The sequence below is a fragment of the Thunnus maccoyii genome, chromosome 1 (assembly GCF_910596095.1).
Source record: "Thunnus maccoyii chromosome 1, fThuMac1.1, whole genome shotgun sequence".
Taxonomy (NCBI): domain Eukaryota; kingdom Metazoa; phylum Chordata; class Actinopteri; order Scombriformes; family Scombridae; genus Thunnus; species Thunnus maccoyii.
Genome location: NC_056533.1, coordinates 37,469,608 through 37,489,920, shown reverse-complemented (window position 1 = coordinate 37,489,920; position 20,313 = coordinate 37,469,608). Strand labels below are relative to the sequence as shown.

The 20,313-nt window shown below is 41.5% G+C and overlaps 1 protein-coding gene across 2 annotated transcripts in view; it reads left to right on the top strand.

The window, feature by feature from the left end:
- LOC121894790 (SH3 and multiple ankyrin repeat domains protein 2-like) overlaps positions 1-20,313 on the top strand; it is a 253,666-nt gene that overhangs the window by 183,471 nt on the left and 49,882 nt on the right. For both annotated transcript variants that reach the window (XM_042407673.1, XM_042407742.1), the window contains 3 exons: positions 578-659; positions 6,934-7,016; positions 12,093-12,217. In XM_042407673.1, the coding sequence (XP_042263607.1) occupies positions 578-659; positions 6,934-7,016; positions 12,093-12,217 (290 nt within the window). The remainder of the gene's footprint in view (positions 1-577; positions 660-6,933; positions 7,017-12,092; positions 12,218-20,313) is intronic.

The following is a 20,313-nucleotide window of genomic DNA, read 5'->3' as shown; positions in this document are numbered from 1 at the left end:
CCTAACCTAACCCCAACCTTAACCCCTCACCCTTAAACTTTAGCTTGTCTAGGTACCTCATGATCCACACAGTCTCTAAAACAGTAGGCTTAAGACAAAGATATCTCTAGCTAATCCCAGAGGTCAGCAAGCAATCCTCAGATAGAAAGAAGTTCAAGAGTTCAACTAATCTAGCAGTAGGGTTTCTTCACCGACATGTATCCCCAAAATGACAATGACATTACATCACATTCAGTTGATAACAAACATTAATCCCTTAGTTTGAAAACATTTGTAACATATATACAAAAGATTTATAAAATGATAACCTACCATTCAATTTTATTTCACAGCACACATACTGTATATTGACCTGTACAGATCATGAGATAACAGGTGTAACTTCTGCTTTAGAGATAAATCTCCCTAGAAACTGTGTAAAACATCTCAGGTTCAGATGTCCTGTCATGTTATTGGATTGGACCCTGAGGAGACAGAACCTCTACCCTCCCCTAACAGCGATGACTGATTTGAAAACTGTTGTTATTGGTTACGAACGGGACGCTAATATTGATGTCGTTCTGCTGTGATTTATCAGATTCCCGAGCGGACCGCGCTGACAGACGGAAGCTTTTCAGACACTACACTGTGGGCTCCTACGACAGCTTTGATGCCTCCAGGTAAGACCTCACACAGGGTTGTTTTCAAGTCATGCAATCATCTTTATTAACGCATTTGCTGTCACCAAAAAGTCAAGATAACAAACTTTTAAGCTGTTGATTTTCTTTCAGCTTCAGGAGGCTGTTTGTAGATTAAATATTCACAATCAACTCGGGTGCAATGAAGTCGATTCTTTGTCTTCAAATCGAGCTGTTGGGTTTTCAATCTTCAATCAGCTTTGGATGGAAACCTTCCGTCTGTTGTTGAGAAAAAAAAAAGGGGAGAACCCTAGTAGGTAAATGAGATTTAGAATAAACCCTGTCCTCTCGGCTAAGTGAAAAGTCCTGTCTAATGGTACCTGACGTTGAATCCCAAGGTTTTCTCCGTATTCAGCTCCTAAGTTATTCTGCTCCACTCTTCTCTGCTGTCACATCCACTTGAATACAAGCTTCATTAGAGAGGAGGATAGATGTGTGTGTGTGTGTGTGTGTGTGAGAGAGAGAAAGAGAGAAAGAGCTGGGATACATAGAGCGTAGAGTTTATTCTCCATCGTGAAGAAATCCTACTTAGAGAAATCAATCATGAAGGTGAGCCAAATGTCCTCGCAGGAACATGACTATCAATGAGCTTTGGGTTTGTGTTTGATCACACCGGGGTCATCTGTCCGACATCATCATCAGGCATGCAGCGATTTGCGCAGCAGAACACGCTCTTTGGTTTTTAACCCATACATGGAAACAGCCAAGCAGCAGTTTGTGCAGAAAGGCCTTTTCTTCCTCAGCTTGTCCTGGAGGGACAGATGTTGCAGCTGCATAATAGCAGTGAAAATTGCTGCCTTCTCATTTGACACAGTCACGCTTTCAAATTTGCACAAACTTCGTACATTTGCATAAATAAGAGATGAGCGTTCTGTCATCTTATGTGGACGTTGTGCTGCTTTTCTAATCAAAAATCAGAAGTAGTACAGCAAAGCCACTTCAACTGTTTATTCATGCACCGCACAGATGTTTCGTCCTTCCTCAGTGTGTAAACTGGCAACAGCGCTGCTTCTCTAAAACCAAACAAGTCGTGTTTGTTCACTGTTAAAAATTCAATGATACCACAATTCTCACCGCATCTGCAAATTTACAACTCTTAATGATGATAATAGGGCTGTAACTCATGATTATTTTATTGCTGAAGAATATATTATTGTGTCGATTCAGAAAGTAACTGTTTGGTCTATAAAACCAAAGAATTGTGAGAAATACCCATCATGTCGTCTTCAGTTTGCATGTTTTGTTTTATCAAAACCCAAAAAGATTCAATTTATAATGATATAAAACAGCTTCACATTTAAAGATTAGTTATTTTTCAAAGTTGTTGTTGTTACTTTAACATCCAAATGATCTGAATACTTCCACCACTGACTTTTTTTCACCTCTTGCATGTAGAAATAAATAAATAAATAAATGAATCCCTTGTGGGATCTGAAGAGGTGTTTTAAAGTATTTGTCAGCGTCTTTGTCAGGAATTGGATTCTAGATTTGCTGGTTTTGTACATGATTAAATAACCTGCTCAGTCAAACTACTGACGTCTGATTCTACCAAACTTAATGGAAAAAAAATTGTAGCAATTAGTGAACACAGTAACCCTGTTAGTTTTAATTACTGCTCTACTCTCTGTATATACTCTGTGACAAAATATCAGGCCCGTGTAGCAGAATATAAAATATGTGTGGCAACAGTATGAAGGACAACGTGACATTTTGCTCATTACTCAGCTGGATTTCCTCTGGCAGGCGTCTCTCAATTTGGCTTCATTGCCCAGTGAACATGCTGGAAGGTGTTTTTTTTTTCCCACTAAGTGTCCAATATGGGTCAAGGTGAACCATCTCTACCATCCCTCACCCAGTGCAAAGCAAAGACTGGTTGGACAAAAGTGAACTGTGGCAAAGACTAAAGACTCATGTGACATTAATGATCCAAGGGAAATCTCCACTGGAAATTAAGCTTTAACCTGGATATAGACTGAGCTCTGAGTATTTCCATTTCATGCTCCCTAATGGAACAAATTACATCATTTTCAACTATTTTTTTTTTTTTTTTGGAAGGCTGACTTGTCCAAGTCAGTCCTTTGCTCTTTAAAGATTCATAATTGTGTGGAAGGGTGCCGTTAAATTTTGCATGAGGCAGGAACTTTCCTGGTCTGTGTGTTTATGGGCCGGAAAAAGGTGCCAAACAGCAGTTTGATCTCCGCTCACAAATTAAAAGGAGATAAACTGAGCTGGTTATACAGTAGCACCAGAATATCACTGACAGTCTCAGGTGTGGAATGGAGGAATCCTGATGTATTTACTGTAGATAATATCTGGAATACATACGGGATGTGAAGAAAGATCTGCCTGATTGGATGACTCAATTTAAAAAAGGTCAAGACAGATGCATATATGCTGCTAAAACCCCCAAATTTTCCAGAATAAATACATTGGACATGACCTCAGTGTCTTCAGTGGCAGCTATGGTCCTGCTAAAAAGCTCACTGGAAGTAAAACTGATCAGACATAAAGCCTAAAGTAAATAAAAAAAACAAATCTAGACCAAGACAACAACAACATACACAGAAAACACACAAAAAAGCTTCCAACGTTCAGGAGGTCTAACAGTCTACACAGCACATATAACAGCTTGTGCTTCGCTTGCACTTTACATTATGTGCATAAATATGATCCAAAGTGTCTCTAAGAGTGAAAGAAGAGAACGTCTCTCAGTGCAAAATGTTTTAACTGTCAAGCTTTGTGTCATCAAGTTATGTCTCAGGCTGTAGATATACAGGATATAATAGGTTATGATGTTTATGGTGCTTTACAAGGTCAAATAATTGCTCTTATTTAACTGTCTCTTTATGATACTTTCTATTATGGCAGTGATGACACCTTCCTGGCAGCTCATTGTCTGCTTTAAAAAGTCAAATAAAGCTGTCTTCATATCCAGCAAACATACCTGAGGCTCCGTCGTACTTTTTATTAAAATCCTGATGACAGAGAAGTGTGACAGCACAACGGAAACTGCTCCACCAGCGTAGAACTTATCATACTTCATCATAATATCAATACAATATGTATTTTTATTTGATTTAATTCATCTATGGATCAAAAACACACTTTTTTCTTGTGATAAAGAGCAAAATCTCATCTGGTGAGCAGGTGACGGCCACATGCTGCTGTTTAAACATCACCAGGTGTTTGTTGCTGACTCTTTTAACACTGCATGTCCTGATGATGGTGGTGGATGACTTGTGGACAGACAGTCTTCTCCTCGCTGACTGAGGCTGCAGTGAGGTGAGACGGAGACGGAGAGGGAGAGGGAGAGGAAAGCCAGATGTTGATTTTCATATATGATGCATCAGCTCTCTGCTGTTTCAGATAAAACGCTGATGATGCTGGCGCCCGAGGAGTCGTTGTCGAGTCACATGGCACCGATGAAAGCATGCAGGGATGAGGAATAAGCGTTTGAAGCGTGCCGCTGAGAGTTTAGAAGCCCTCCTCCACAATGACTGATAGTTTAGCTTGCGTCATTTTCTCTACCGTCCATAATAATGCAATATAAGAGCTTGATTACCGTCTCTAACTACTCTACCCTTGAGCCAGACCTCCAAACTCTAATAAAAAGTTTTATGTGGACAGCAGGAGATGAATGTCTGACAAACAAGCAGCCATTGCATCGCATACAGAACCTCTCTCCTCTCGGCTATAAATACACTGCGGCCTCCCACGGCGGAGCTGAGATTGAGGCGGCGTGCTCCCCGGGGGAAGCTCGCACTTCATCCTATACAGCCTGTCAAGCAGCATGTCCCACATCCTGCAAGCTCCACTTTGTTTTGATAAATCAGTCTCAGTCTGTTTGTCCCCCTACTCGCATCACTTGTTGAACGAGATGACACCTTCGATAAAACGTCAGGCCCTTCTCCGCACGCCGCCGTGTGCTGACCTATCCAAGCTGCCACCGTGTCAGATTTGGGTGATCAAGGTGTGATTACCGTCGGCCGCCCACTACGAGCCAGAGGGTGTATGTTTGTGTGTGTGTGTGTGTAAGGGAATGCTGGGAGATAACCTTCAGTGTGTCAGCAGTGCGGGCCTCCTTCCTCTCTAGACAGATTGCGTTGCTAAGGGAACTGTTGCTAGGATGGCAGTCGCGCCTCTCTCTCTCTCTCTCTCCTTCTTTATTCTCGCCTCTCTCTGTCTTTTTTCTCTCTCTCTCTCTCATCCCACGTGTCTATTCAGTGTAATCCTTGCACCTAATATAAGCTGAATGATGCACCCTCACTGCAAACACCACAGGCTGGAGGAGCAAACTTGGCCTTTCAGTTGCACCTCTCCCCCCCCCCCCCCCCCCCCCCCCCCACGCTGGTTCCCCGCGCAGCTCTGCTTTCACAACCCAGATGAGATCAGTCTCACCACACCAGACTCTACAGGAAATGAGACGGAACGTACAGTTTTTTTTTAATGCGTGTTTTAATCCCAGAATATTCCAGAGGAAGTGGGAGAGACTAGTGGTCGTTGTTAACGTATCTGGAGCTGAGGAGAAAGATGTCAGATTAGACAGATTACTGCTGAGTCAAACTTCATGAGCTGCCTCTCATTTGGGACTAATCCTTTCAACTCATAGAGAAGCTGCATCACCATATGGAGGATTCCTCTTATAAACAACTGCAGCAGCCACAGTGTAGTTTAGATTTAAGCAACTTCTGTTAGTTAAAATGAGGAAATGGGAGACGTGCTGTAATTTAACAGGAAATATTTTAAACTGCGGCTGCATGTTGACTGCAGAGCTGCCTCTTATGTCATTTAATGATGATGAGAGAAACATGGAGGAAGCATCAACCTGTGAGGATTTTCATGCACATGAAACAGCTGATCTCTCCGTTTGTTTTCAATATCAGTGGAGCCATTTAAGCAAAAAACTGGAGTTAATTAAAAAAACCAGCAAGGCTGGATTACAAACACTACATACCAGGAACCCCAGACCCTGAAACCTTGTTCGGGAACACATGTACTGTAAGATGTGTGCTGCATTATTACCTGTCTGAAGAGGTTAGATGAAGTTACCACATAAAGGGGCTTCAGCGTGGATAATTGCAAATGCAAAATAGGCAGTTATTACTTTTTTAAACATGTCATTTCCTTCATACTTGAAGTTTCTGTTTGACCTTTTTTTTGATATCCAGTAACACTCTTGCATGATCCTTCCTTGCAAACTTACAGTTTTGCAAAAATAAAAAAGTTATCGTTTTAAAGAGAGAAGTGAACATTTGAATGTTTCCCACAAACAATAAAAGTGAACAGAAACGTCAGTGAATCGAGGTGGTAGATGACAGCTGCAACCTTACGACGTCATGCAGTTATCAATCAATCAATGAACTGATCAGTGAGTCAGGCAGATGTTGGGACCCCACTGTCACCCTTTTCCTCAGCTGGTCACCCACCTACTCATTCTCTCCCTTTGCCACCACGCGCGCACACACACACACTCTCTCACACGCACACCCTCCCCACCAGTCAGTTGATTACACATTGCAGAGCACCGCACACCTAGACATCCATCCACACCGAGACTCCGCTGCTCCCTCCCTCTCACTCTCTTTGCCACCACCACTACCTCCCCCCTCCTCCCCCCTACCACCACCACCACCACCACCACCACCACCACCCCCCCACCACCAACCAACCCGGCGAGCTTCAGCCTTCCTCCCCGCCTCATCATGAGCTATTAGCCGCTATCACCACCAGCCTGATGTCGCTTCTCCTCGACGGCGCATCACTCCCACACCGCCGGCCGGAGCCTCCGCAGCAGCAGCAGCAGCAGCAGCAGCAGCAGCGGGGGTAACCGCGCTGCCGACCCCGCTTCTCCGCGCAGGAGAGGCGGCTTGACAGGCTGCAGCTGCGGCGGCGGCAGGGAAGCTGCAGGGAGGGGAGGGAGGCGCGTCTCTTTCGTCGTCGTCTCCCTTTTTTCTTTTTTCTTTTTTTCTCTTTTGGGGTCGTCTCTTTCCTGGAGATGCTGTCGCCGAGCTGCCGGGGCCGCTGTCATACCGTTTGATAGACAGAGAGGCCGGCGGGAGGAGGAGGAGGAAGAGGCGGCGGCGGCGGCGGCAGCGGCGGTGGTGGTGGTGGGGTGGGGTCGGGGTTGCCCTGCCCTGCCCTGGCCGGACTAGCTCTCCTCCAACAGCATGAACCTCCACTCGGGCAGGGCGTCCGTGGCCATGCTGCGGATGATGGGCTGTGCTAACGGGCGCTCTGCTCGGCATCTCCTCCACAGTGACTGCGTGGTGGACGAGAAGACGGTGGTGCTCCAGAAAAAGGAGAATGAGGGATTTGGCTTCGTCCTGCGAGGTGCAAAAGGTAGGAACATTTATTTTTATGACTTTTCTGCTTTTTACTTCACTGTTTGTCTCTTTCTTCCATCCATCCTTTGCAGCACAACCAGCAAGACTTGACATGTTTACACTCTTGCAAAATGTAATTTGGTGCAATTTTTTTTAATGTTGTGTGTGAGCAGTTTGACTCATCCAGGATCTTGTGGGCTTGTGTGTGTGTGTGAGAATGCATGAAGTGATGCTGTAGCCTTCCTCCCTCCTCCAACAGAAACATGCAAATAAGTTGTGCCATTAGAAAGAAAGCAACTTTACTGTGACCTCTGCACACACACACACACACACACACACACACACACACACACACACACACACATACAGCAGGAGTGTCAGATATCTTGTGATGGCATGTGTTGTCATTAGAGATGCAGCTGACTGTAATCCACCCAAACTTGCTCTCCTTATTTATTTATTTTTACCACCTTTCAGAGCTGACAGACACTTGTACTATGACATCACAACACCTGGTTAGTTGAGGAAAAGCGTTTTTTGGGGTTTATGCACCTGCTTCCTTGCAGCGAACATCCATCATATCCCCCCCCCCACCACCACCACATCATGAGTTGTTGTGATACAAGTGGCCTGTTTGATATTTCACCAAGCCAGTGAGATTGGCTCTAAAAATAGCCAGTTTTTTGAGCTGCTGCGTCGGTTTCTATGACGATTCTTGCCATGTCATAATCCACGTTGCATTCCACAACCTGCTGGATTGGTCTACGCCATGGTTACTGTCGAGAGGTAAATTTAGTATATTCATGTTCCCGTTTTTAATTTATTTATTTATTTATTATTTTTTTAAGACACATACAGAGAGAGAAAGAAAGAAGGGGGGGGGGGGGGGGGGAGGCAGAGACTGAGAGAGAGGGACTGACAAGGAGGGAGAGGAAAGAGGGATTTGGCTTGGGAAAAACAAGAGGAATGTTCTAGTCATTCTGACACACACACTGCTATCACCCCGGGGAACTGACCCAGCCGAGCTTATCCTGCACGGGGGGTGAACACACACACACACACACACACACACAAACATGCACTGATGCTCGAGCTGTCACATAAGCTTACATCCTCTTTTGCTCTCTGCGTTTCTGCCGGGTTTTTTTTATTTATTTATTTATTTTTTTGTGCTCCCTGCCCGTCTCTCTCTCTCTCTCTCTCTCTCTTCCTCTCTCCTTCTCGGTTTGTGTCTTTGTGTCACACACACACACACACACACACGCATGCACACGCAGATACCTAAAGAAACATAGTCATCACAATCATGTAAATACCCCTGGTGAAAAACCCTGGTACGCGCTCGTGGACTGTGTCTTCCAGTAGGAGGATGAGTTATAGGAAGTGTCACTTGTCACCACTGGTTTCTCTCGGCCACAATATTTTTTAACCTCCCCGAGAGCAAAGAGAGAGAGAGAGAGAGGGAGGGAGGGCTGCAACATGCGTGTGGGAGACAGAGAGAGAGAGCTGTGATAGTACAGTACAGGCTGGATGGCAAACTGAGGCTGAAAACGATTAAAAAAAATTAAGAAATGAAGGGAAATCATGTTTTTTTTGGGGTGTGTGTGTGTGAACTCTCTCTTTCATGGATGGAGATTTGAAGCTTTGTTAGGATCAATAGTGTTGTGTTCTTCTCTACCAGCGTGCCAGACCGTTCAAAACAACCATACATCATTCATCAGTGTCCGTTTATTTTAATCACCTTATGTCTTTCCTGTATAAACAACAGGGCTGCTTATTGAACATCAATACTTTCCAATTACCATGGAAACGACAGGTGAAATAGTCTCATTAACTTATTATTTGATCAGATATTTCATGATAATAATCAATGAAAAATGAAACAAAGTTTAGTTACAAATAAAAAGGGATTTGTAGAAAATAACACATGTTCCTCAAACTGAGTCATTCAAAAAAAATGTGTTGTTTTATGATCCGAAACAAAAAGTATTGAACGTTTTCAAATGATACGGAAGCTCTAATAAATAAAGCGTCTGTTCCCTCCTGGTCTCCTTCCTGCTCAGTCCTTCATCGAATATTCTAAATGAACACAAACTGGAGGCTTTAATGTGCAAAGACACTGTTAAATATCTCATGTACAATCCTGCAAAGTGTAGATGACAGCAGCTCCCTAGACTGACACCGCAGCCTTTCCCTTTAAAGACGAACTGTTATATTCACTTTGTTTTTCAGAAGGAATACACTTGTTTTTCGATCAAACACGGTATCGGATAAGACGGATATTTATTTTATCTCTCTGTGCGTTTAGCCTAGCTTAGCTCATGGACTGGGAAGCAGGAGGAAACAGTTCATCAACTCCAGATCTGTCTTATTTACACATTGTATCTTCTTATCTAAGTCGACTTTTGTTCAGTTGTGACGAATCTGTTGTTTTTTTTTCCCACACTGAGGTCAGACCCGCTGAGATAATAATCTGCCCAACTGGTGTTGATGCTGCATTCACAGAATGTTGGCAGAATGGGAAAAACCTCCTCTAATGCTGTTTTTGGAGGCTTTACTCATCAATTATCTCTAGATGATGATCTCAGCTGCTCACCTGGTCAACACCATCTTGGGTCCTGTTTTATTTGCTTTATATATGCTTCCCTTAGGTCACGTTATCAGCAAATGTAGAGATATATCCGTATCTGTTACACTGATGATCTTTTAAGCCTGATAACTCCCACCGATTGTCTGACGGCCATTAAAGACTGAATGTCTGACAACTTTTTTACAGCTTAATACAGACGAGACGGAGGTTCTTATCAAAGCTTCAGACAGTAAAGCTCCCGACGTCGGGTCCCTTTCCTCAGCTGTTGGGTCTAATTTAAGAAATCTCGCTGTTATATTTGATCATGCGACGCATTTCAATCAGCGTATTAAATCCAACTATCACAAAACTAGAGATGATGATTCACACCCGGCTGGACTGTTGTAATTCCCTGTTCACCTGTCTCACCGTCTACAAACGGCTGCTTTAAGACCAGTTAACCAGGTCCAGCAGGACGACTCACATCACAACCATTTAATGAGCTTTACTGTAGCTTCCCTTCAGGTTTAGGATTCGTTTTAAGGTTCTTGTTTTCATGTATAGAGTCCTGCATGGACGGACATCTGAGTACATCAGTGACCTCCAGCCCTACATCACCAGTAGGTCACTTAGATCATCTGACCGGGATCTACTGGCTCTGGGCTGGAAACTAAAGGTCATCGTGTCTTTGAGGTTGTGACTCCAACACTGTGGAGCTTTCCTCTGTTAGACAAACAGTCTGTGGTCTGTAGAAGCTTTTAAAAAGCAGCTGAAGACCTACAAGATCTTTGTCTCACCTTTAGGAACCTTTGTGTGTTAACTTAAACTTGCGGTTTTAGTTTTTATTGTTTGTATGTTTTAAGTTCTTATTTTTAACTTTTATTCTTGTGAAGCACTTTGTGAATTCTATTTCTGTGAAAGGTGCTGTGCTAAATAAACCTATTATTATTATTATTATTATTATTATTATTATTATTATTATTATATGAATATGCTAAATTTGTAGCAGTTCATTACTTACTGAATGTGAGATACAAACAAACAGTGTTTAGTTCATTTGCTGTTCAATTAGCTGAAACAAATGTATTCAAGTTAATATATGGATGTTATTTACATGCAGCTTTGCAGCTTCTTCTTCTATTGTTTTGTTTTTACTTTGTAGTTTTTTGTTTGTTTGACTTTCATTTTTTTGCCAACTGGATTCAGAATTAAAACTAGAAGTCGTGAATGTTTCTCCTCATAATTTCTGTCTGTATGAAACTACATGAATGCATCATAACTGCTATTGATGCACAAGATACAACAGGTGAATATGACAGTTTTAGATTTGTTGGAAGGTGTTTTCTTTTCTTATAACTGTTTTTATATTTGACACACAGAGAAGAAATATATCAGCAGACTTTTTTCACAACAAACTGTTTTTTTGGGGGAATATTTTATAAACTTTTGCAATATAACACAAGTTTGTTTCATAATGAAACAGACGACCAGTAAATCAATAAAGAACAAATAACAGAAGAAACTTAACAGAACGAAACAAAATAAAATAAATGTGTTCAAACAGAGCTGGTTAGAAGTAAAACACAGAAATGAAAACTAACACGCACAAAGTGTCCATAAATACAACATAAATACAACATAAATACAACATAAATAGAATAGTTCACAGTGAATATTTGACAGTTTTGTTATAGTAGGAAAGGCTCAGGTGATATTAATAACATTAATGATTATTCTGCTGCATTTAAATGTGAATAATAATAATAATAAACTTTATTTATAATAACACAGTTCATGCATAAAATGCAACACAAAGTGCTTGACATGAAAACAGATAATAGCATTTATGATAAAACAATAAAAACAAGGAAAATAATTAAAAAAAAAGATTAAACGAATTAATTTAAATTAATTTAAAATGACAGGATAAGTCAAGATCAAACAAGCGTCAGGTAAAAGCAGCGTCAGCAGATTCAGAGACGCTGTCGTCATTAGTTAAAGTCCAGATGAAACGACGTTTAGAGAGAATCGTATTTCTGAGTGAAACAGTACAGACGGACGGGACGTAACGTTGGAAACATGTTGATGTCATAATCAATCTGTGATCTAAAAGTTAAGATTGATTGATTGATTGATGGATGTCATGATATAACTGGTTGTAATATTTTGTTTTACAGGAAGGAAACATGATTTGATTTTGATATAAGAAAACAAAGAAACTGATTTCTTTGTTTTTATGTTTGTTTTTTTGGTATATACAGTTAAATAAGTGCACAATATCACTGTGGATGTGATCTGAAAGGGTTAAAAAAGGCATTTAATGTTATTAATTAAATCTGTGTTTGATGAATTTAGATATTATGTTGTCCTGGTTGTCAGATCCAAACACGTCTCTCTCATGTGTTTCTGTTAATCTACCAACCCGACTCTCATCTTAATATAACTGTAAACACTTAAAGAATATGTCATTTCTCTCTCTATCTATCTATAACCTTTCCATCTTTGTCCTTCCTCGCCGTGCAGCGGATACGCCCATCGAGGAGTTCACTCCCACACCGGCCTTCCCCGCCCTGCAGTACCTGGAGTCGGTGGACGAGGGAGGGGTGGCGTGGCAGGCGGGGCTCAGGACGGGCGACTTCCTCATCGAGGTAAGAGCTGCTCCTTTTCCTTTTTTCCCCTGTATAAGCAATTAGTCTGCAGATCCTGAGTCAGCATGGCGAGGGAGAGGATGAGCGCTGAGGTCTTCCTGAGCTTATTAACGGTGTAGAAATGTGGCTTTTGGTGTCTGGTTGCTGTTGGATTTAACACTCACGTTGTTGGTTTAGGAGATATTAAATCCTTTCCCTGGTCGTTCTTTACATTTATTTGAGTCTAAATGTGAGCATCAATGAGCCAAATGTATGTTGTGTTTGATGAGTTTATGGGATCTTTTGTTATAATAATCTGGTGTATTTAAACACAACCTGCCTTCAGCAGCTACTTTCTTGTGAAATCATCAGTTTCATGCAATCAGAGTAACTTCCTGTCACTTGTAACTGGGATAGTGACTCATGGATGGAAGATAATATTTTGAAGTGTAGTGTAGACGTTGTCACGGGATGAATAGTGTCCAGAGGGAGTCGTGAGTCTTGTCATCCCTGTTTAAGTCTTTGTTTGTTTAACTCAAAAAATCTGCTTTATACACAGAGTGAGAGGTTACTGAAAGGTTTTGCTTACGGTGGTTGAGTAAGCAACATGATGTCACACAGTTTTATCATATTTCAACAGATCATAACGTAAAGAGGATATTAACTGCATGAAACAGAGCAGATCTTACTAACTGGAAGTAATACAGCTGTTTCTTTGTTATTCTGTAGCTTCAGTGTATTTTCTCGCCTGTGCAGCGCGAACGTACCGACACGTGAAGCGATGACAGATTCGAAGGGATCTGATATTACATTTGTTCTCAATTTGGTCTCCCGTTACGGTATTATACAGTCAAAGGCAGCAGCACCTCTACCCCCAATAACAGACGTCACATCACATCACTCTCACAGCTGAGCGGCAGGCTGCTGCATAATGAGTTTTAAAGAGGAAATGTGTGTTTTTTTGGTGCCACTATTTGCAAATGCAAGAAAAACTGTTGCTGTTAGTAAAGTAATCTTGTCATCATTACTGTGTGAATATTAAATCTGTTTTGAATTAGATTCTTGATTTAATTATATTACATTTTAAAGCGTGGGTTCATTTTCTTTCTTTTTTTTTTTTAAAGTTCATTCATCAGCTGTTCATTTCAGGACCAGAAGCCTAATAAACAGAGCGAGAGACATTATCAGTCCACTCTCCATGAGGGTATGTTGATTATTAGATGGTCATTTCAAGCCTTTTACATTTTGATTTCCAGAAACATGCTGTTAAAACTTCATCTTCCAGTAAAAGGATTTTTTGGTGCTGAGCCCTACTTTGCTTGTGAGTCACTATTAACCGACCTCCAGACCTGTACAGGTTTCACTGGGTGGCTTTTTTGCCTCAGATTAGCTTGTTAATTGAGCTCAGGATGATTTTGTAGACATAATAAACATCACGGCTGCTCGCTGTGGTCTCTCTGTGCATCCTCTATACTGTATGTGTGGTTACATATAAGTGCTGTCACGTAAGGAAAAGGTTCTACTGTAGCAGCCAATCATCTTCTAGTATTTGTGCTGGATGATTCAGATAGGGGAAGATAAATCGAGTTACACCACCGCTGGACGTCCTCGCCGTTGACTGTCACTCCGATGGGGACAGACTCCTGTAACACTCGTCCACATGAGAGCTTTGAGTCAAAACTTTGACTGAAAACTGGAGCAGCACAAGGGGCCGCTGGAAGAGAACTGGTTCTCATGAAGCGTTGTTTGAGGGGCGAGATCGGCGAGATGCAGTTATCATGTAAATATGAGGATAATTCTGCACATTTCCAGTCTTTCCTTGAAGACTTTCATTGTGTCGGAGTTGTTTGTACACTTCAGAAGTGACAGAAATTGTTGTGTAATGAATGAAAAAAGAGAGAGCTCACCTTCACACAGCTGATCAATCACTGTGTCAGTGGGTATAAATGTCACGATTTTTTGGTTTTGGAAAGTTGCAGAAATTTGTTGGACAGTTCCATCATTGTAAAGTTGTAGCGGAGGCAGTTTCTGAAGCTGTTAAACCATCTGACACACTGTTGGATTATACTGACTAACAGTTAACTACTGAAGTGAAATGACAGTGAAGGATACTGTAACGGGATAATCTTGTATTTTAGTTTTGTTTTTCTGTTGAGGAAATTTTATTCACTCATAATTTTATATTTCTTTGGTTTGAGACTTGAGAGAATTTGTTGAGTAAATGTTGAAACTAATCTAATCCCAGATCAACTCTAAACAGTGTTTGACAAGATTTCTGTATCTTGTGTTGTGAAGTATTTTGATCTCTTGGGTTTATCTTCCAAATACCTCCGTAGTAAAGATTTGTTTTTTTATCCAAATGACTCGGTGCTGTTGTGTATTTTGTTCATGTAAGCAAAGCCTCCACTGAGATGTTTCACAATCATGATGCTTTTGCTCGACTATTGGAGGAAATGTCATGTGCTGAATACTATTGTAAGTCACTGCTGTAACCATGAACATTACAAATCATATAACAGCTGCTGTGGGAAGAAAAAAAAAAACACACAGTCAGAGGAAAAGCACATCGTCTATTTTGAGCTTCTTCTTTTTTTTCTGTTCTTATATGACTCCATAACGACCGTGTGTGTGTGTGTCTGTAAGCAGCACTGTGAGATGGGGATGGGTTTATTTTGTGTTTCTGCTAAATGGAGCATCAAATGAGAAGAGCAAACTGTATCTGTGTCTGCAGCTCTGCCTCAATATGATTTCCGCTCGCTGTCTCCTTATCTCTCATTTGTTTTTTATCTCCAATTTCTGTTGACCCCCCTTCAATCATCTCGTCAGTCTGCGTCTGTCGTCTGAAGTCCGAGCTGCAGATGTATACCAGTTTGGAGAAGTACAGTAGCCTCAGAGGATCAATACCATAGCTATAAGTTAGGGATGCACGATGTTATCGGCATGTCATCGGTACCGATTATGAGGCTGATTTGTTGCCTTCTCCTCCACGGACTGTTTCACCCTGACGGTCCCGGTGTTTCCTCCGCAGGCTGCACTTCACTCAGCCGCCCGTCAGACCAGCTGCTTCTTCTAGTAGAGGCTAGCTGGCTCTCAGCTAACGTTAGCCCCGGCTCTCCATGTGGATCCAACCGGAGCACCGAGCCCCGGTTTGTTATTCAGGTTAAAGTTGGAAGAAGCAGCTGGTCTGACGGGCAGCTTTAGTTAAGTGGGGCCTGCGGAGGAAACACCGGGACCGTCAGGGTGAAATAGTCCGAGCTGCTTTGTTCGGCTGCACAGACAGGAAACACTTCGACTGACAGGATGTACCACTCTGTTTGGAAAAAAAAATCTTCTTTTTGGTTTATAACGGCGGTTGTCAACCAGCGTATTAGGTACACTACCGCCACCTTCTGCTCCGGAGTGTGGACCAGAGATTAAATCCTCCACATTAATCCTGTCTGTCTAATAAACTCAATGAAAACTCTACTGCTGCTCCCACTTGGCAGGTTCATTAAAGTTTTAATGCTGAACTCCTGAACTCCAGTCTTCCTAAGTTCTTCCTTCATATATTGTCTTTCTTGATCATACTTAGTACAATCTATGTTTGCATGTGTAATAGTCTCCTCAGCCGGCTGGAGAAAGATATGTGCATATATCGGCAATCAGCCACAATGAGTTGGAAATATCGGCATATCAGATATTGGCAAAAAATCCAATATTGCGCATCCCTACTATAAGTTTCATGCTGGAGGTCCAACTCTGACTGGAACAGCAGCATTCATTGGCAGAACATTTCTTTAAGGTGATAAATGGTTGAAGCTCTTTGTTGGATTCTTCCCAGTTCTTATCAATCCTCGCTACCATTATCACATCCTGTCCTCATTCCTCAGCTTCTCCGTCTGACATTGGCAGGGGAGAGAAGCAGGGGAGGGGATATGATGCGAGGACAGAGACACTGACACAACACATATTTGCCAAATGGCACATCGTGTCTCAATCCAGCCTCATTTTGAAACACTGCCAATTACTCGCAGCACATTGCACAGCTGTCTCACCTGTCACGAGGCCTGTAACGGATTGGTCTGTTATCGTTTAGTTCGGGGCTTTGCTGAGGTTGCGCCGTGTGCTTTTAGTGGATGCTGTGTTTGTCTGTCAATATTTGCACATATTTAAAAGAAGATATATATTTAAAACTGTGCAGGAGACGTGTGAAGTTGCAGGAGAGAGAAGCAATTTTGGGACAAAATAGTAAAAGAAATGAAGACAAATAATCAACAATGTCATTGAGACAGAATCAGTGTTTGTTTAAGATGTTTTTTTGAATCAACAGAGATGGTGAATTTACACCACAGTGTGTACACAGTGTGCAAGTTTCATTAACACGAGACGGCAAAGTATGTAAATAAACGTTTGGCCTCGAACTGGAACATCAGGCTGCTGAGAGTCGGAGTGAGTAACTGAGTTTGTTTGGCAGAGTTTCAAAAGTCTTGTTAAAGTCTCATAAAACAGAATTCTTCATCATGGAGTTTCATGTTGATCCATCACAAACCAAACTTCAAATTTCAACGATTAATCGATTAGTCGGTTGACAGAAAATGAATCGAATAATTGTTGAAGTAATTTTTTTGAACACAAATACCAAATGTTTGCTGATTCAAAGCTTTCAGGTTTGAGAACTTGTTGCTATTCTTGTGCTTAAATTACTGTAAATTTAATATTTTGGGGTTTTGGACTCTAAACCTGTAAAATAAAGACAAATTAAGCATCACCTTGGACTCAACGATGTTCTGACGGGTTTTTCGCACCATTTTCTGATGTTTTATTGACCGAAATATTAATTAATTAATCATTTAGCCTATCAATAATCGTTATTTGCAATTCAAGCACAATGAAGATGTCAATGACTTTTCTTCAGAGGACTTTTGATTGTTACATTTCTTCACTAGTGCAGTTGTACAAACAAAGTGCAACGTAACTATTTAAGATCTGGATGTCAGGTTGAGGAAGCAGGAGAGGAACCAAACACAGAGGCTGGAATACAGATATGATGAAAAAAATCTCCTTTAATCATGAACAGAACTAACAGACGAAACAAAACGAATGATCCAACAAAGACTCAACTCAAAACCAGACCTTAAATACAGACTAAACTAATCAGGGAATGGGGAACAGGTGACGAGACACGAGGGCAGGCTGGGAGTGATTGGCTGAGTGAAACACAGGAAGCAGAGCAGGTCAGGAGGAGAACATGAACACACAAGGGAAACACAGTAACAAAACTAAAACCCAGAAAACACAATACTCTAAATACAACCCACACCAACCTGTCCAAGAACCACCATGAACCTAAACTTAAGTATACAACACACCAGGCTAAAGACAGTCCAAACCCACCATCCAAATATAACAAGAAAACCCACATGACCCCAAGGACTAAACAGAACTGCAAACCAGGAGACCCCGAAGAACACAAGAACATAAAAAGACCAAAAAACACACAAAGTCCAGGCAGGTTGTGACACTGGAGCTCGTTTGACAAACGTGGTTTGTGAGAAACTGTTTATAATATTCACACATCACAGATGATGGAAGCATCAAATGACCGTCAGTCACAAACTGCAGATAAATCTGTGAGTCTCAATGATCTCAGGATGCAAATTGATATAATTTTAATGAACAAAGCAGAAATAAAAACAAGTATGGATGCTCTGAATAAAGTCTGTATTCGGTTTATGAAGCATGCGTTGTTTATTTTAACGTTGCTGCTAAAATAAACAGTAAAAAAATAAACGTCTAATAAGACTATCTGTGACGGCTCCTCTCTGACCGACGGAAGAAGGATTTCAAAGATCACAAAAAAAACTAAAAACATGCTGGTTGTTCATTTTATTCCTTCCTGTAGTAGTCATGATATAGTGGTGATGCGGTTGCCATGGCAGCCTGTTGGCACTAGTATATAATCCCTTTTACAGTCCCACCAGATGACCTGCGACATTGAGCTGCTGAACAGATTTCCAATGAAAAGACGAGCAGTCACATGTGCAGGTGGAGATTTTATACATCACATGTTTGTGGATCATTACCTCCAGCTCCTCTGGACGTCTCCTCTCTTGTCTCCTCAAAAATACATTTTATTAAGCGGGACACTTGTAAAGATGCTGGATGCTGATTGGTTTTCAGATCGTGGACTGACGGACGGGAAGCCAAAATTTTAACGTAGTGTTGCTAAACTAGAGGGAATTTTTTGCATTGTTTCATATTTTTTTTATCATCTTTCCATTTATTTTCATATACCTGGCCAGAGTTTTAAAATCTCGGAGGTGTGTGTGTGTTTAAACATCTGTTTCTGTGTCCGCCAGAGTGCACATGTGCCCTGTTTTCTCTTCTACTGTACATTAGCTGAACATATCCATTTGCATGCATGATTTAAAGCTTGGCTAAGCATCAATCTTTCATCTCCTCTTACAGCTTGGCATGAGGATGCACACGCATACATTTCGTGCATTCAAATCATTTGTCTAAATATGTTTAAGTGGGTTCTTGTCGTGGTTTCCATCGATAACCGCTACGCTTCAGCAGCCGTCTGCGTCTTCATATCAACGCAGTCGTTGACTTTGAGTGAGCGAGACGAGTCGATGAGTGGAAGAGAAGAGGAGGAGGGATTGTTATTGATGGTTTAATCGCAGGTTCGCTGCACTTGAAAGGTCAAAGGTCAGGAAGCGGCAAGGTCAAAGGTGATGACTCCTCTCCTCTCTTCTCTGTTTTGTTTCCTTTCCTCTCCTCTCTTCTCTCCTCACTTTCCTCTTTTCTTCTCTTTCCCTTCCTCTCCTATATTCTCTCTCCTCTTTCCTCTCTTCTGTCCTCTCATCTGCCCGTCTACCTTTTTTCTTTTCTATCCTTTCTGACATTTAACATCACCGACAGCAGCAAGCAGCATCTGACATTTAAACCTGTGAAAGCAACGATCAGCACCTCCTAAAAATAAAATCCCTGCCACCTAAACGTTTTGTCACATTTTATCTTCGCTAAGAAAAAAAACAGCGAAGAGACAAAAGATTCAACGACACATTCGTCAGGTGTTGGAGCTTCATCATTTAGGATATCTGATCAAACTGGACCAACTGGATCCAAAAGGAAATATCATCCATGTTGATGTTCTGTATCCATCCGCCTCTGTGATTGACCATTCAATGAACTACCACTACAGAAGGAAGTAACTGCTCTACCATTGAGTTTCAGAGCATCAGTAGTGAGCAGGGAGTCATTAAGTCTTTCTGTGATTCTCTGTTATAATGTTAGATGTTAAACATGGTAAAAGTTCCAAAACTTGAGGTGAACGTATGTAAAAATGGTCCCTGAAAGTCTCTACTTCCTCCCTGTGATGACGTCAGATTGTTCACACATGCCCATAAATGGCCATCCCTTCTTTAGCCTGTGTTGCTATGGTTGTTGCTAAGGTTTTTCCACGTGTTGTTTGCGTCGTCCACTTGCGTATTTCGGATCAGGTTTCAGCTCCAACACGTATGGATGGATTTGAGAAGTTTCCACCACTACAGTTTGTTTACATAGTCTCCGGAAACGCCAGAAGTCGGCTAAGATGCATTTTTCTGAAGCTGGCCAATCAGAGCAGAGCGAGCTCATCAAGAGGGGACAGGAAGTAAAACAGCCTGTTTCAGACAGAGGCTGAACTGAGGGGCTGCATGAAGGACCAGTAGAAGATAAATAAGAGGTTTTTAACTGTAAATCATGCAAAGATATTCCAGTAGAGCCCCAGAATATAAATATAGAGGCTGGAAATGTGCAGAATATGTTTCCTCTTTAAGCACAGTAACAAAATGAGGAAGTGTGTTTTTAAAGAAGAAAAAAAAATGCTGTTACTGTGCTTTACAAATGTATGTAGTAAGTGTATTACAGTCATGCTCACAAGACATAACATGCATAAAAAGTTAACATCCTGTATGTGTGCCTTCTGTTTGTGCATAAGCGTGTACGAGTGTGAGTGTGTGTGTGTGTGTGTGTTGGTGTGTGTGTGTGCAATAGAGATAGATGGAGTAAAGCACTTACTCTCTTATATAACACTCAACTTTGGCCAAGAGAAGGATGTGTGACCAGTGTAACATGCAAATGCATCTGCCTCC